We start from the raw sequence: 19,158 nt of genomic DNA on the forward strand, positions 1-19,158 counted from the left end.
GATCAGTATCAGATCTGTATGCACCTACAGGAGTGATCAGCAGGATCAGATCTGTATGAATTCGAGTAGAAAACAGACATGTTTGCACATCTACAATCTTGTATAATGATCTGATCGCTTCTCAGCATAATATCAAAAACTAACAGGTTGTTATTATACATTTTTGAGAAGCGATCAGATCATTATACAGGATTGTAGATGTGCGACCATGTCTGTGTTCTACCCGAATTCATAGGATCAGATCTGTGTTCCCCTACAGGAGAGATCAGAGGGATGAGGATCAGAACTGTGTGCACCTCCAGGAGAGATCAGTGGGATCAGGATCAAAGCTGTGTGCCCCTAAAGGAGAGATCAGCGGGATCAGGATCAGAACTGTGTGCACCTACAAGAGAGATTAGTGGGATCAGAGCTGTGTGCACTTACATGAGAGATCAGCAGGATTAGGATCAGAGCTGTGTTCACCTACAAGAGATCAGCAGGATCAGTATCAGATCTGTGTGCCCCTACAGGAGGTCAGCGGGATCAGTGTCAAAGCAGTGTGCACCCACAGGAGATCAGCGGGTTCAGGATCAGAGCTGTGTGCCCCTACAGGAGAGATCAGCGGAATCAGAGCTGTGTGCCCCTACAGGAGAGATCAGCGGGATCAGTATAAGAGCTGTGTGCCTCTACAGGAGAGATCAGCGGGATCAGTACCAGAGTTGTGTGCCACCACAGGAGAGATCAGTGGGATCAGGATCAGAGCTGTGTGCACCTACAGGAGAGATCAGCAGGATCAGAATCAGAGCTGTGGGCCTCTACAGGAGAGATCAGCGGGATCAGTACCAGAGTTGTGTGCCCCTACAGGAGAGATCAGCGGGATCAGGATCAGAGCTGTGTGCCCCTACAGGAGAGATCTGCGGGATCAGGATCAGTGCTGTGTGCACCTACAGGAGAGATCAGCGGGATCAGGATCAGAGCTGTGTGCACCTAAAGGAGAGATCATCAGGATCAGAGCTGTGTTTCCCTACAGGGGAGATCAGTGGGATCAGGATCAGAACTGTGTGCCCCTACAGGGGAGATCAGTGTCAAAGCTGTGTGCCCCTACAGGAGAGATCAGCGGAATCAGGTTCAGAGCAGTGAGCCCCTACAGGACAGATCAGCTGGATCAGGATCAGAGCTGTGTGCACCTACAGGAGAGATCAGCAGGATCAGAGCTGTATCTCCCTACAGAAGAGATAAGGAGGATCAATATCAGAGCTGTGTGCACCTACAGGAGAGATCAGCAGGATCAGATCTGTGTGCACCTACAGGAGAGATCAGCAGGATCAGATCTGTGTGCACCTACAGGAGAGATCAGCAGGATCAGATCTGTGTGCCCCTACAGGAGAGATCAGCAGGATCAGTATCAGAGCTGTGTGCACCTATACGACAGATCTGCGATATCAGGATCAGAGCTGTGTGCCCCTACAGGAGAGATCAGCAGGATCAGTATCAGATCTGTGTGCACCTACAGGAGAGATCAGCAGGATCAGAGCTGTGTGCACCTACAGGAGAGATCAGCAGGATCAGAGCTGTGTGCACCTACAGGAGAGATCAGCAGGATCAGAGCTGTGTGCACCTACAGGATTGATCAGCGGGATCAGGATCATAGCTGTGTGCCCCTACAGGAGAGATGAGGGGTCAGGATCAGATCTGTGTGCCCCTACAGAAGAGATCAGCGGAATCAGAATCAGATCTGTGTGCACCTACAGGAGAGATCAGTGGAATCAGAGCTGTGTGCCCCTACAGGAGATCAGCAGGATCAGAATAAGAACTGTGTGCACCTACAGGAGTGATCAGCAGGATCAGTATCAGATCTGTATGCACCTACAGGAGTGATCAGCAGGATCAGATCTGTATGAATTCGAGTAGAAAACAGACATGTTTGCACATCTACAATCCTGTATAATGATCTGATCGCTTCTCAGCATAATATCAAAAACTAACAGGTTGTTATTATACATTTTTGAGAAGCGATCAGATCATTATACAGGATTGTAGATGTGCGACCATGTCTGTTTTCTACCCGAATTCATAGGATCAGATCTGTGTTCCCCTACAGGAGAGATCAGAGGGATGAGGATCAGAACTGTGTGCACCTCCAGGAGAGATCAGTGGGATCAGGATCAAAGCTGTGTGCCCCTAAAGGAGAGATCAGCGGGATCAGGATCAGAACTGTGTGCACCTACAAGAGAGATTAGTGGGATCAGAGCTGTGTGCACTTACATGAGAGATCAGCAGGATTAGGATCAGAGCTGTGTTCACCTACAAGAGATCAGCAGGATCAGTATCAGATCTGTGTGCCCCTACAGGAGGTCAGCGGGATCAGTGTCAAAGCAGTGTGCACCCACAGGAGATCAGCGGGTTCAGGATCAGAGCTGTGTGCCCCTACAGGAGAGATCAGCGGAATCAGAGCTGTGTGCCCCTACAGGAGAGATCAGCGGGATCAGTATAAGAGCTGTGTGCCTCTACAGGAGAGATCAGCGGGATCAGTACCAGAGTTGTGTGCCACCACAGGAGAGATCAGTGGGATCAGGATCAGAGCTGTGTGCACCTACAGGAGAGATCAGCAGGATCAGAATCAGAGCTGTGGGCCTCTACAGGAGAGATCAGCGGGATCAGTACCAGAGTTGTGTGCCCCTACAGGAGAGATCAGCGGGATCAGGATCAGAGCTGTGTGCCCCTACAGGAGAGATGAGGGGGTCAGGATCAGATCTGTGTGCCCCTACAGAAGAGATCAGCGGAATCAGAATCAGATCTGTGCGCACCTACAGGAGAGATCAGTGGAATCAGAGCTGTGTGCCCCTACAGGAGATCAGCAGGATCAGAATAAGAACTGTGTGCACCTACAGGAGTGATCAGCAGGATCAGTATCAGATCTGTATGCACCTACAGGAGTGATCAGCAGGATCAGATCTGTATGAATTCGGGTAGAACACAGACATGGTCGCACATCTACAATCTTGTATAATGATCTGATCGCTTCTCAGCATAATATCAAAAACTAACAGGTTGTTATTATACATTTTTGAGAAGCGATCAGATCATTATACAGGATTGTAGATGTGCGACCATGTCTGTGTTCTACCCGAATTCATAGGATCAGATCTGTGTTCCCCTACAGGAGAGATCAGAGGGATGAGGATCAGAACTGTGTGCACCTCCAGGAGAGATCAGTGGGATCAGGATCAAAGCTGTGTGCCCCTAAAGGAGAGATCAGCGGGATCAGGATCAGAACTGTGTGCACCTACAAGAGAGATTAGTGGGATCAGAGCTGTGTGCACTTACATGAGAGATCAGCAGGATTAGGATCAGAGCTGTGTTCACCTACAAGAGATCAGCAGGATCAGTATCAGATCTGTGTGCCCCTACAGGAGGTCAGCGGGATCAGTGTCAAAGCAGTGTGCACCCACAGGAGATCAGCGGGTTCAGGATCAGAGCTGTGTGCACCTACAGGAGAGATCAGCAGGATCAGAGCTGTATGCCCCTTCAAGAGAGATCAGCGGGATCAGTATCAGAGCTGTGTGCACCTACAGGAGAGATCAGCGGGATCAGGATCAGAGCTGTGTGCACCTACAGGAGAGATCAGCGGGATCAGGTTTAGAGCTGTGTGCCCCTAAACGAGAGATCAGCGGGATCAGTATCAGAGCTGTGTGCACCTACAGGAAAGATCAGCAGGATCAGGATAAGAGCTGTGTGCATCTACAGGAGAGATCAGCAGGATCAGGATAAGAGCTGTGTGCATCTACAGGAGAGATCAGCAGGATCAGGATGAGAACTGTGTGCATCTACAGGAGAGATCAGTGGGATCAGTATCAGAGCTGTGTGCAGCAGCTACAGAAGAGATCAGCGGGATCAGGATCAGAGCTGTGTGCACCTACAGGAGATCAGCGGGATGAGTATCTACAGGATACATCTACAGAAGAGATCAGCGGGATCAGGATCAGAGCTGTGTGCACCTACAGGAGAGATCAGCGGGATCAGAGCTGTGTGCACCTACAGGAGAGATCAGCGGGATCAAGAACAGATCTGTGTCCCACTACAGGAGATCAGCAGGATCAGTATCAGAACTGTGTGCACCTACAGGAGAAATCATCAGGATCAGAACTGTGTACACCTACAGACGAGATCAGCGGGATCAGGATCAGAGCTGTTTGCCCCTACAGGATAGATCAGCGGGATCACGATCATAACTGTGTGCCCCTACAGGAGAGATCAGCAGGATCAAGATAAGAGCTGTGTGCACCTACAGCAGATAAGCGGGATCAGGATCAGAGCTGTGTGCACCTACAGGAAAGATCAGACGGATCAGTATAAGAGCTGTGTCAACCTACAGGAGATCAGCAGAATCAGGATCAGAGCTGTGTACACCTACAGGAGAGATGAGCGGAATCAGAGCTGTGTGCCCCTACAGGAGAGATCAGAGGGATCAGGATCAGAGCGGTGTGCCCCTACAGGAGAGATCAGAGGGATCAGGATCAGAGCGGTGTGCCCCTACAGGAGAGATCAGAGGGATCAGGATCAGAGCGGTGTGCCCCTACAGGAGAGATCAGAGGGATCAGGATCAGAGCGGTGTGCCCCTACAGGAGAGGTCAGCAGGATCAAGATAAGAGCTGTGTGCACCTACAGGAGAGATCAGCTGTGTGTCAGTATTATATAGAAAACTCTATATCCTCTATAATATATATATATATATATATATATATATATATATATATATATATATTATATACCCCCCTTAGTATATATAGTATATTCCCCACTATAGTTATATAGTATATACCCCTATAGTGTGTGTGTGTATATATATATATATATATATATGCATATACACCCCTTATAGTTTATATAATATATACCCCCTATAATATATATAGTATATTCCCCTATGGTAGTATATACCCACTATAATATATATATTATACACCTCTATAGTTTATATAGTATATACCCTCTAAAATATATATATAGTATATACCCCCTATAGTATGTATAGTATATACCTCTATAGTATATATATTGTTTACCCCCATAATATATATATATATACTATAAGGGTATATACTATAAATACAATAGGGAGTACATACTATATATACTATAAATACTATAGGGGTATATACTATATATACTATAGGGGTATATACTATATATACTATGGTGGATATATACTATAGGGGGTCAGGCAGGCGGGTGCTCAGTCCTCAAAGCCCAATTGTAGAGAAGAAAAATGGTGGAAGACGACAAAATGTTCTGAAAACAAGTGGTGGTTTATTCTCCCATGCAATGCAGGTAATGCGACGTTGTGACCTGCACACTATGCTTGAGAAAGACATCTGTGCATGTGGAAACGTCGCATTACCTGCATTGCATGGGAGAATAAACCACCACTTGTTTTCAGAACATTTTGTCGTCTTCCACCATTTTCTTCTATAGTATATATAGTGTACCCCCTTTAGTATATACCTCTATAGTATAAATAGTATATAGCTGCCACCTACCTGTGTGTCCAGTGTTGCTGATGCTCTGGAGGGTTTGCTGGTTACTGTAGTTCTTGAACACAATTGGGCCCAGACTCTCATTGAACTTAGCAGAGTCCTCGGGGATATCGATCGGGGACTGACGGGATCCATTACAGGAACCCAATGATGCCCAAGTAGAAGGATCTGTGGAGGAATAAGATGGCGTAAAGAGCCGCAGAAATCACGTGACCCATACGTCTGTATATTAGAAGTGCGAGGACACTCACCACAGGACGGCTCCGTGTAACACCACTCTGCGGGAGAGAAGATACCAGAATGAAAAGAGGAATCTTACATGAAGAAAAGTAAGGCCATATATATATATATATATACTGCAAAGAAAACTCGCAGAAAACGTTTCGGCTGAAAGCTTGATAAAGGCTGCAAGTGGGCACCGAAACGCCGCTCTGCCGCCAGACTAATAAATCCTACACGTTTTGCATTGGACTCTGGAGAGCTGCGAGTTTTCTTTGCTGTGTATCCTTTGACCCATTACCTGGGACAACGAGTTGCTGGCACCCACCACCTTGGCTATATATATACTGTATATACTATTGGCCCGGTATAGTCGTACCAGCTGCGATGCCTATGGGGGAGGGGGAGAGCTGTAGTCTCATGAGAATTACAGGAAAAATGTTACATAAAGAAAAGTATTGAAGATATATATATATATATATATATATATACACTGTATATAATAGAGGTGGTTATAGAGGTGATTTTATATATATATATATATATATATAGAGAGAGAGAGAGAGAAGTGGTTATAGAGGGGATTATAGAGGGGATTATAGAGGGGATTATAGAGGGGATTATAGAGGTGATTATAGAGGGGATTATAGAGGTGATTATAGAGGGGATTATAGAGGTGATTATAGAGGGGATTATAGAGGGGATTATAGAGGGGATTATAGAGGGGATTATAGAGGGGATTATAGAGGTGATTATAGAGGGGATTATAGAGGGGATTATAGAGGGGATTATAGAGGGGATTATAGAGGGGATTATAGAGGGGATTATAGAGGTGATTATAGAGGGGATTATAGAGGGGATTATAGAGGGGATTATAGAGGGGATTATAGAGGTGATTATAGAGGGGATTATAGAGGGGATTATAGAGGTGATTATAGAGGTGATTATAGAGGTGATTATAGAGGTGATTATAGAGGGGATTATAGAGGGGATTATAGAGGGGATTATAGAGGGGATTATAGAGGGGATTATAGAGGGGATTATAGAGATGGTTATAGAGGTGATTATAGAGGGGATTATAGAGGTGATTATAGAGATGATTATAGAGGTGGTTATAGAGGGAATTATAGAAGTGATTATAGAGGTGGTTATAGAAGTGGTTATAGAAGTGATTATAGAGGGGATTATAGAGGGGATTATAGAGGGGATTATAGAGGGGATTATAGAGGGGATTATAGAGGGGATTATAGAGGTGATTATAGAGGGGATTATAGAGGTGATTATAGAGGTGATTATAGAGGTGATTATAGAGGGGATTATAGAGGTGATTATAGAGGGGATTATAGAGGTGATTATAGAGGGGATTATAGAGGGGATTATAGAGGGGATTATAGAGGGGATTATAGAGGGGATTATAGAGGGGATTATAGAGGTGATTATAGAGGGGATTATAGAGGGGATTATAGAGGTGGTTATAGAGATGATTATAGAGGTGGTTATAGAGGGAATTATAGAAGTGATTATAGAGGTGGTTATAGAAGTGGTTATAGAAGTGATTATAGAGGTGATTATTAGAGATGAGTGAACTTTTGAAAAAATCGATTCGGCCGAATTTTTAGAAATTATTTGCGGTGAATATAAAAAATGGCTATTTATGGACTACACAGAGCTGTGTTCTAACACGCATATGGAGTGTGCTGGGGTAGTGAAATAATACTGCTATTCAGAATAACATGCAGATTACCGGCATCGCTCTTAGAATCACTGCCGCACAGCAGCACAATGACAGAGCCTGGAGGTGGCATCAGTGTCAGGAGACCATATAGTGACTGAATGACACAGCGTGGAGGTGTTGGCAGCATGAGGAGACCATATAGTGACTGACACAGCGTGGCGGTGTTGGCAGCATGAGGAGACCATATAGTGACTGAATGACACAGCGTGGAGGTGTTGGCAGCATGAGGAGACCATATAGTGGCTGAATGGCACAGCGTGGAGGTGTTGGCAGCATGAGGAGACCATATAGTGACTGAATGACACAGCGTGGAGGTGTTGGCAGCATGAGGAGACCATATAGTGGCTGAATGACACAGCCTGGAGGTGTTGGCAGCATGAGGAGACCATATAGTGGCTGAATGACACAGCGTGGAGGTGTTGGCAGCATGAGGAGACCATATAGTGGCTGAATGGCACAGCGAGGAGGTGTTGGCAGCATGAGGAGACCATATAGTGAATGAATGACACAGCGTGGAGGTGATGGCAGCATGAGGAGACCATATAGTGGCTGAATGGCACAGCGTGGAGGTGTTGGCAGCATGAGGAGACCATATAGTAACTGAATGACACAGCGTGGAGGTGTTGGCAGCATGAGGACACCATATAGTGACTAAATGACAGCGTGGAGGTGTTGGCAGCATGAGGAGACCATATAGTGGCTGAATGACACAGCGAGGAGGTGTTGGCAGCATGAGGAGACCATATAGTGAATGAATGACACAGCGTGGAGGTGATGGCAGCATGAGGAGACCATATAGTGGCTGAATGGCACAGCGTGGAGGTGTTGGCAGCATGAGGAGACCATATAGTGGCTGAATGGCACAGCGTGGAGGTGTTGGCAGCATGAGGAGACCATATAGTGGCTGAATGGCACAGCGTGGAGGTGTTGGCAGCATGAGGAGACCATATAGTGACTAAATGACAGCGTGGAGGTGTTGGCAGCATGAGGAGACCATATAGTGACTAAATGACACAGCGTGGAGGTGATGGCAGCATGAGGAGACCATATAGTGACTGAATGACACAGCGTGGAGGTGATGGCAGCATGAGGAGACCATATAGTGACTGAATGACACAGCGTGGAGGTGATGGCAGCATGAGGAGACCATATAGTGACTGAATGACAGCCTGGAGGTGTTGGCAGCATGAGGAGACCATATAGTGACTGAATGACACAGCGTGGAGGTGATGGCAGCATGAGGAGACCATATAGTGGCTGAATGGCACAGCGTGGAGGTGTTGGCAGCATGAGGAGACCATATAGTGACTGAATGACAGCGTGGAGGTGTTGGCAGCATGAGGAGACCATATAGTGACTGAATGACACAGTGTGGAGGTGTTGGCAGCATGAGGACACCATATAGTGGCTGAATGACACAGCGTGGAGGTGTTGGCAGCATGAGGAGACCATATAGTGGCTGAATGACACAGCGTGGAGGTGTTGGCAGCATGAGGAGATCATATAGTGGCTGAATGACACAGCGTGGAGGTGTTGTTAGCATGAGGAGATCATATAGTGGCTGAATGACACAGCGTGGAGGTGTTGGCAGCATGAGGAGACCATATAGTGGCTGAATGACACAGTGTGGAGGTGTTGGCAGCATGAGGAGACCATATAGTGGCTGAATGACGCAGCATGAAGGTGTTGGCAGCATGAAGAGACCATATAGTAACTGAATGACACAGCTTGGATGAGGCTGAAGCATGAAGAGACTGAATGACACAGCGTGGAGTTGGCGGCAGATGAGGAGACAATAGGGCCTCACAATCTCTAAGAATAAAATATGAATTTTAAACTTTCCATTGAAGATGTATGGTACCTAGTGCTACCATAAACATATATAGGTAATGTTGTAGGCTCAGCAGCATCACTAAACCATGTAGTTGCTGAATAGTGTTGAGCGGCATAGGCTATATTCGAATTCGCGAATATTCGCGAATATATGGACGAATATTCGTCATATATTCGCGAATATTCGCATATTCGTTATATTCTCGTTTTATTTTCGCATATGCGAAAATTAACATAAGTGAATATTGGCATATACAAAATTAACACGCGCGAAAATTCGTATATGCGAAAATTAGCATATGCAAATTTTCGCATATGCAAATTTTCGCACGCCAGTCTCACACAGTAGTATTACAGCCTTCTTTACACCACACAAGCTGGAAGCAGAGAGGGATGATCACTGTGATGTGTACTGTGAAGAAAAAAAAACAAAAAAAAAAACAAAAAAACGAATATTTGTAATTACGAATATATAGCGCTATATTCGCGAAATTCGCGAATTCGCGAATATGCGATATTCGCGAATAATATTCGAATTGCGAATATTCGCGAGCAACACCATTGCTGAATGACACAGACTGGAGCTGGCTGAAGCATCAGCAAACCATATATTGGATGAATGGCACAGCCTGGAGGTGGCTGAAGCATGAGGAGACCATATAGTGGCTGAATGACACATCCTGGAGGTGGCTGAGGCATGAGAAGAGACAATATAGTGGCTGAATGAGACAGCCTGGAGGTGGCAGCAGCATCAGGAGTCTTGAAAGTGACCTGGAGACAGAGTAGTGTGGTGGGTGGTAATACCAGTACCTGGTGACGAAGGTGGGTTAAAAAAAGGTCTGATGCGGAGGAATGTTTGTAACTGGGGAGCAGCACCTTAAATCTGTTTGGCACTATCCATATTTGTGAAGTGTTGGTGTGGCACCATGGTCAATCTACTCTGCTGCATCTGGCATTGGTGGATGGAAATCCTGGCTGATCCATCCCTGATTCATCTTCACAAAGGTCAGACTCTTCACATTTTTCATGGGCAGACGAGTTCTCCTTGGGGTGACTATGGCCCCCGCCGCACTAAACACCTGCTCTGATGCGACACTACTGGCCGGGCAAGACAGCTTTTCAAGGGCAAACTCTTCTAGTTGCGGCCACAAATCAAGTTTGGCTGCCCAGAAGTCCAGCGGATCTTCAAGGTGTGTTGGCATGGCCATGTCAAGGTATGCCACCACCTGCTGGTTCAGGTCCTGCTCCAGGTCTACCTGCTGCTAAGTTGCTTCACTATGCGGGTGAAGAAAGCTACTCATCAGTGACTGTAGACTCAGGCTGCTGCTGATGGTACTGCTCCTGCCACCCCTCCCCAGCAGCCATGGCAGTGGAAGGTGAGCGCAGAGGGCCCCCCCCGATTCAGACCTGCGAGAGGATGGATGATGGCGCCAATAGGCATCGGCCAACTGACTACATAGGATGCCTCTGTAGTAGGTCATTATGTCCTCCCTCTCAGTGGGTGTATAAAAGGCCCCTATTTTGTGGCGCTAGTGAGGGTCCAATAAGGTGGAGACCCAGAAGTCATCCCGCTGCCGAATGGTGACAATTAATTTCACTACGCAACTGAGCATGCATCATGCCATTTGTGCAAGTGACTTGGAGGGACTACCTGCCTCCATCTCCACTGCATACTGCCACAGTGCGTGTCTCGCCTTCCTCATAACCCTCCAGCTCCTCTGGCTGCTCCTGCTCCTCCTCTCCTGTCAGATGACTAGAAACACCGCCTATCTCATCAAACCTAAACTGTGCTCCACTCTGGCCCTCATCCTCCTCCTCCAGTTCAGCCCCCACAGGGCTCTTGTGGCAATGAGATGTAGGCGCCACGTCTCCATTGCCCTGACCAGTCCTCGTTTCCAACACTTGTTGTCAGAAATTAAGCAGTGGAATGACATCGTTCATCCCGTAATCTTGGCAATTTACGTATAATGTGGCTTCCTCAAAGAGCCTGAGCAAACGGCAGGTGTCACGTATGAGCTGCCACTGGTTCACATAGAAGTTGCATAGGGGAGTACTCTTATCCGCTTGGATCATCAAGAAATTGGTGATGGCTTTTCTTGGTCCGTACAGTCGGTCCAACATATGGAGAGTGGAATTCCAACTTGTGGCAACATCACAAATCAGACTATGTTGGGGGATACCATTCTGACACTGCAGCTCAAGGAGGGTGTGCTTGGCGGTGTACGAGTGGCTGAAGTGCTTGAAAAGTTTCCTTCCCATTCTTAGGATGTCTTGCAGATGGGGTGAACACTTCAGGAACCGCTTGACAACCAGATTGAACACGTGTGCCATGCCGGGCACATGGCTCAGCCTTCCCAGTCACAGCGCAGACAAGATGTTCTTCCCATTGTCGGTCACCATGGTTCCCATTTCCAGTTTTCGTGGAGTAAGCCATGTTTCGTTTTTTTACGAATGATCATTAGCAGTTCCTCCCCTGTGTGACTCTTTTCGCCAAGGCAAACCATGTGAAGAACAGCGTGAGACCGCCATGCCCTGCACACATGATACGCTGAAGGGCCACTGAGACTTGTCCGGGCAGTTGTGACTGAGGACACAGTGGAGGATGAGGAGGTGGATTCGCCCACTTTCACAGAACCAATGGGCTGAGAGCGTGGCAGAGGACGCAGAGTGACCTGTCCAAGTTGTTGTTGTGGCTGTGCAGGAACCACATTTATCCAGTGGGCCATAAAGGACATGTATTGTCCCTGCCTGTAGTTAGAGTGCCAGATATCGGCGCTGCTGTGCACTTTGGTACACACCGACAGGCTCAAGGACTGGACCACCTTCTCTTCCACAAAATTGTGCAGGGCTGGTACTGCCTTCTTCGCAAAGAAATGGCAGCTTGGGACTCTCCACCTCGGCTCGGCACAAGCCATCAGTTCTCTGATAGGTGCCTAGTCCAACACTTGAAAAGGGAGGGACTGCAGCACCAGCAACTTGGACAGGAGCACATTCAGCTTCTGCGCCATTGAATGAGTGGGCGCATACTGTTGTCTCTTGGAAATGGCTTCGCAGATGGATTGTTGGCAGAATGACTGACTCGAAGTAGGAGGAGCAGAAGCATCTGGAGCGACAGAAGGAGGGTATGACACACAGCTCCCTTCAGCTGAGGTGGTGGAGCCTTGGCTGAATGAAGGAGGGAGCGACTGGCCACTGGGTGATGCAGCAGGCTGGACCACTACATCGGAGCCACAGTTCTCCCAGGCCACTTTGGGACCCTGGCCACGCTTCACCTTCTGCCAACATATCTTGCATGTGGCTATGTGAACCTCTTCCGGATGCTTGATGAAAAACTTCCACACCGCCGAGTACCTGATTTTCCCACCAACAGTCCGCACTAATTGACTGCTACTGCCGCCATCTCCAGGAACCCCTGTTCCACTACCTCCTGGGAAGGTAGGCTGCCGTTAAGCAGGGGGTCTCCACGGGCACGTTTGGTTTCAGAATTTCCACTTCCACCATGCTGACTGTCAACCATACTACCGCCTTGCTGGGTCAGCTGCTGCCTCAAGGGCAACTTGCAACCCTCTTCTCCTGATGATGATGAAGCCCCTTCTGCATTGGCTCCCAATTGCGATCGGCTTCATCATCATCAAGTTGTGTCTGCATGTCACTGATGTCCTCCTCAGGTTCCCCAACAGTGTCTGCTTCAGGACCCTGAACCCTGGCAACACCGCCTCCCACGTCACTCTCCGCATCACTACTTGGCCGCCTAGTGGGGAAGCGACGCATGTCTCCTTCACTTCTTGGCTGTCCAGTAGCTGCTGACTGTCCTCTATTAGATCGTCCTCAGTAAATAGTGGAGCTGAACCCACAGCATAAGATACTTCTCTAGGAGAGGGAACAGCATAGGACAAAGGCAATGGGAGGACAGGGACTGCTCCCGGGCCATGCCAACTGAGGGTTGTGACTGAGGAACCCACCTGGGGGTGTCAGATGTCACTTGTGATGAAGTGGATGAGCGTGTTAACCAATCGATGTCAGCAAATGGGTTAATGGTCCAGACACGACCGCTAGCTGATACCGGGAACAGAGGCGGCTCTCTAATTAGCCTAAGGCCTAGCGGCCGCCTAAGTGTAATTCAGGGGTCTCAAACTCCCGGTACGAAAGTTTGTGGTCCGCACCAGGTATGTGTAATTTGTATTGCCCGACGCCCAGGACATGCAGTTCCGGGTGCCGGGCAGGTAACTTCTTCAGGCATTTAGCCCTGTTTTGGGCAAGCAGCGCTAAATGCTGGAAGGCTTCACTTACCCCCCCTCCTCTTCTCGGTCTCTGGCTGGCCGGCCGGCCCGACTCTGATAAGGAATGTCGCGCATGTGACGTCGCTCTGCATACCCACACAGGAGGACATCAGTGACATCACTCGTCAGCCACCGCCGGAGAGGAGAAGTGCAGCGCAGGACAGGTAAGTGTGTCTATGTGTGTGTGCATGTGTGGGTGTCTGTGTGAGAGAATCGGGGGGGGGGGGGGGGACCTGCTACTACCTAACTAATGTGGGGAACCTGCTTCTACCTAATGTGGGCCCTTTTCCCGGCCGTCCGAAGGCCCGGCCGGGAAAAGGGCCCGCTGTCTTCCGCCTGTCACATTAAATAAAATTTAAATTTTTTTTAATTTGCCCGCGACACACCCGGGCCCAGAGAATGGTGCTGCTGGCTTGCATCTCCCACACATCAAGAGACACTGTAAGAGAACCGCAGTGGCTGCATGGGAGAGGCGCTTTGAACCCCAGCGTGACACTGCTGTGCTTAGATGTGAATTCACGTCACCGTGGGGGTGATGTGACCTCACGTCTAAGCGCAGCAGCGCCACGTTGGAGTTCACTGTGCCACCGATCAGTGCGCCCGCCGCCTTGCTCTCTCTCTCTCTCGTACAGGCCCTGCTTGTCCTCAGTGTACAGAGCCCCGCTTGTCGTCAGTGTACAGAGCCCCGCTTGTCGTCAGGTACAGAACCCTGCTTGTCCTCAGTGTACAGGGCCCTGCTTGTGTACAGAGCCCCGCTTGTCCTCGGTGTACAGAGCCCCACTTGTCCTCGGTGTACAGAGCTCCGCTTGTCCTCGGTGTACAGAGCCCCGCTTGTCCTCGGTGTACAGAGACCTGCTTGTCCCTGCTTGTCCCCGCTTGTCTGTGCCATCATGTAGGGGGCGGTAAAAGGCAGATAGAAGATGGAGTAGGCTTCCCAGCAGCACAGAGTATTTCAGACAGTCTTCCTCACTACAGTTCCCTCCAGAAATACTCTGTGCTGCTGTGCTAATTCTGTAATAAATCTAAGAGGCCTCACCCAAGCAGTGCGGCTTATAAATTGACCAGTTGCTATTTCTTACCTGCCTTTCACCGCTCACTATATGATGGCACAGTCAGAGATGAGTTATATATCTGCCATCATGTAGTGAGCGGTGAAAGACAGGAATTCCTGTGAAAAACTTTTTTTTTCTTTTCTTAAATCAACTGATGCTAGAAAGTTAAACATATTTGTAAATTACTTCTATTAAATAATCCTTCCAGTACTTATTAGCGGCTGTATACTACAGAAGAAATTATTTTCTTTTTGGATTTCTCTTCTGTCACGACCACTGTGCTCTTTGCTGACACCTCTGTCTATGTCAGGAACTGTCCAAGGCAGGAGAAATTCCCCATAGCATAAATATGCTGCTCTGGACATTTCCTAAAATGGACAGAGGTATCAGCAGAGAAAACTGCGTTTGTAATGGAAAAGAAATCCAAAAAGAAAAGAATTTCCTCTATTCCTCTGGGTTGGCACTATCCAAAGAAACCAAGTGTATAAAGAGTCCAACACTGAAGGCAAGTGCAGGAGTCTGGCTATATGCCTTGTCACATAAAATAATCAACCCTATCAAATATGATAAAACACCGTTAGAAGTGATCCAGAGCTTCTTGCCCGCCACAGACCTCTCCCAGTGGATAAGTAAGGGAATAAAAACCCTTGGGGATATTAGTGAGGGCAATATCCTTTGGTCCTTTGAAGACATCTCTGTTAGGTTTGATATACCAGCTAGGGACTTTTTTAAATATTTGCAGATGCGTCACTGTATAGCATCACTAAAGTGGGGAAGGGGGGAAATCGATGAGACCCTAGATCTGAGTAAGCCAGTAAGGAGAGGAGGTATATCTAAAATGTATAAAGCCCTACAAAAAGCAGAACCACAAATAACAATGAATTTTCAAGAGAAGTGGGAGAAAGACTTGGGACGCACAGTTTCTAGAGAATCATGGGTCAGGATATATCTAATTCCATCTAAGGCATCTCACTGTGTGTCGCATTTGGAGTCCTCCCGCAAGTTGCTGTACCGGTGGTATCCAAACCAAAGTGGACGAGTCTTTCCTCATATGAAGCTAAATAAGGCCTCCTGAGAAGGTGCCGCTAACCAAAGTGGACGAGTCTCTCCTCATATGAAGCTAAATAAGGCCTCCTGAGAAGGTGCCACTAACCAAAGTCGACGAGTGTCTCCTCATATGAAGCTAAATAAGGCCTCCTGAGAAGGTGTCGCTAACCAAAGTGCACGAGTCTCTCCTCATATGAAGCTAAATAAGGCCTCCTGAGAAGGTGCCGCTAACCAAAGTGGACGAGTCTCTCCTCATATGAAGCTAAATAAGGCCTCCTGAGAAGGTGTCGCTAACCAAAGTGGATGAGTCTCTCCTCATATGAAGCTAAATAAGGCCTCCTGAGAAGGTGCCGCTAACCAAAGTGGACGTGTCTCTCCTCATATGAAGCTAAATAAGGCCTCCTGAGAAGGTGTCGCTAACCAAAGTGGACGAGTCTCTCCTCATATGAAGCTAAATAAGGCCTCCTGAGAAGGTGCCGCTAACCAAAGTGGACGAGTCTCTCCTCATATGAAGCTAAATAAGGCCTCCTGAGAAGGTGTCGCTAACCAAAGTGGATGAGTCTCTCCTCATATGAAGCTAAATAAGGCCTCCTGAGAAGGTGCCGCTAACCAAAGTGGACGAGTCTCTCCTCATATGAAGCTAAATAAGGCCTCCTGAGAAGGCGCCGCTAACCAAAGTGGACGAGTCTCTCCTCATATGAAGCTAAATAAGGCCTCCTGAGAAGGTGTCGCTAACCAAAGTGGTCGAGTCTCTCCTCATATGAAGGTAAATAAGGCCTCCTGAGAAGGTGCCGCTAACCAAAGTGGACGAGTCTCTCCTCATATGAAGCTAAATAAGGCCTCCTGAGAAGGTGTCGCTAACCAAAGTGGACGAGTCTCTCCTCATATGAAGCTAAATAAGGCCTCCTGAGAAGGTGTCGCTAACCAAAGTGCACGAGTCTCTCCTCATATGAAGCTAAATAAGGCCTCCTGAGAAGGTGCCGCTAACCAAAGTGGACGAGTCTCTCCTCATATGAAGCTAAATAAGGCCTCCTGAGAAGGTGTCGCTAACCAAAGTGGATGAGTCTCTCCTCATATGAAGCTAAATAAGGCCTCCTGAGAAGGTGCCGCTAACCAAAGTGGACGAGTCTCTCCTCATATGAAGCTAAATAAGGCCTCCTGAGAAGGCGCCGCTAACCAAAGTGGACGAGTCTCTCCTCATATGAAGCTAAATAAGGCCTCCTGAGAAGGTGTCGCTAACCAAAGTGGTCGAGTCTCTCCTCATATGAAGGTAAATAAGGCCTCCTGAGAAGGTGCCGCTAACCAAAGTGGACGAGTCTCTCCTCATATGAAGCTAAATAAGGCCTCCTGAGAAGGTGTCGCTAACCAAAGTGGACGAGTCTGTCCTCATATGAAGCTAAATAAGGCCTCCTGAGAAGGCGCCGCTAACCAAAGTGCACGAGTCTCTCCTCATATGAAGCTAAATAAGGCCTCCGGAGAAGGTGTCGCTAACCAAAGTGCACGAGTCTGTCCTCATATGAAGCTAAATAAGGCCTCCTGAGAAGGTGCCGCTAACCAAAGTGGACGTGTCTCTCCTCATATGAAGCTAAATAAGGCATCCTGAGAAGGTGTCGCTAACCAAAGTGCACGAGTCTGTCCTCATATGAAGCTAAATAAGGCCTCCTGAGAAGGTGCCGCTAACCAAAGTGGACGTGTCTCTCCTCATATGAAGCTAAATAAGGCCTCCTGAGAAGGTATCGCTAACCAAAGTGGACGAGTCTCTTCTCATATGAAGCTAAGTAAGGCCTCCTGAGAAGGCGTCGCTAACCAAAGTGGACGAGTCTCTCCTCATATGAAGCTAAATAAGGCATCCTGAGAAGGTGCTGCTAACCAAAGTGGACGAGTCTCTCCTCATATGAAGCTAAATAAGGCCTCCTGAGAAGGTGCCGCTAACCAAAGTGGACGAGTCTCTCCTCATATGAAGCTAAATAAGGCATCCTGAGAAGGCGCCGCTAACCAAAGTGGACGAGTCTCTCCTCATATGAAGCTAAATAAGGCATCCTGAGAAGGCGCCGCTAACCAAAGTGGACGAGTGTCTCCTCATATGAAGCTAAATAAGGCCTCCTGAGAAGGTGTCGCTAACCAAAGTGGACGAGTCTCTCCTCATATGAAGCTAAATAAGGCCTCCTGAGAAGGTGCCGCTAACCAAAGTGGACGTGTCTCTCCTCATATGAAGCTAAATAAGGCCTCCTGAGAAGGCGCCGCTAACCAAAGTGGACGAGTCTCTCCTCATATGAAGCTAAATAAGGCCTCCTGAGAAGGTGCCGCTAACCAAAGTGGACGAGTCTCTCCTCATATGAAGCTAAATAAGGCCTCCTGAGAAGGTGTCGCTAACCAAAGTGGACGAGTCTCTCCTCATATGAAGCTAAATAAGGCCTCCTGAGAAGGCGTCGCTAACCAAAGTGGACGAGTCTCTCCTCATATGAAGCTAAATAAGGCCTCCTGAGAAGGTGCCGCTAACTAAAGTGGACGTGTCTCTCCTCATATGAAGCTAAATAAGGCCTCCTGAGAAGGTGTCGCTAACCAAAGTGGACGAGTCTCTCCTCATATGAAGCTAAATAAGGCCTCCTGAGAAGGTGCCGCTAACTAAAGTGGACGTGTCTCTCCTCATATGAAGCTAAATAAGGCCTCCTGAGAAGGTGTCGCTAACCAAAGTGCACGAGTCTCTCCTCATATGAAGCTAAATAAGGCCTCCTGAGAAGGCGCCGCTAACCAAAGTGGACGAGTCTCTCCTCATCTGAAGCTAAATAAGGCCTCCTGAGAAGGCGCCGCTAACCAAAGTGGTTTTACTCCATGTTCACGATTTTGAGGACTCACTTGGAATGAAGTTCTGCGTCTAAGGTTGTCTTAGCGTTTGCATAATTTGCATAAAAGGACCTTGGTCCCTGCTGTGCACAGGACAAACTTGCAGAACCCTATGGATTAAGGTGTAGAGTGCACCTGAAGAAGATCCTACTCTGCCGCTGATCCCTCAGCTTCTGATTCATTCAGATATTGGTTCCGGCCTCTCAGGATGATAACCGAGCACAATTTTATTCCATCTTGTAGTGGATTTCTTGTGATGCTGCTCTGCAAGCAATGTAAGATTGGCCTTAAATCTAGGCCTCTATCCTGCCAGGAGAAGGCCATTGTGGCTTAAACCTTGGATGCCTCCAAGTATAACGTATGTGCCCCCCTTACAAGCCAGGTCGGCTATTGGGCAGAACTTAATATATATGTAGGGCCGTGCTGATAAAAGCTAATGCCCCCCTCAAAACCTTTAGGTTGGGGTAACCAAGATCTAGGATCTAATCCTTTCTTGGCCAATCTAAGCCTCTAAGTTGCCATGGACCTCAAAAAGCGATCAAGAACGTTTTTTTCTGTGGGACAAGTAGTCCAGCTTATGACTTCCCTCTCATTCCGCTAACACTTCCAAGTCTATTTCCTCCTATTATTCG

At 47.8% G+C, this 19,158-nt stretch overlaps 1 protein-coding gene across 1 annotated transcript in view; it reads right to left on the reverse strand.

Moving 5' to 3' along the window:
* Window positions 1-19,158, reverse strand: part of LOC130347378 (carbonic anhydrase 4-like) — a gene marked incomplete at its 5' end in the record, with an annotated part of 83,676 nt that overhangs the window by 14,581 nt on the left and 49,937 nt on the right. Inside the window, 2 exon segments of the mRNA XM_056554657.1 lie at window positions 5,520-5,684; window positions 5,768-5,794. Coding sequence (XP_056410632.1) covers window positions 5,520-5,684; window positions 5,768-5,794 — 192 coding nt within the window.

The sequence above is a fragment of the Hyla sarda genome, unplaced genomic scaffold, assembly GCF_029499605.1.
Source record: "Hyla sarda isolate aHylSar1 unplaced genomic scaffold, aHylSar1.hap1 scaffold_836, whole genome shotgun sequence".
Lineage (NCBI taxonomy): Eukaryota > Metazoa > Chordata > Amphibia > Anura > Hylidae > Hyla > Hyla sarda.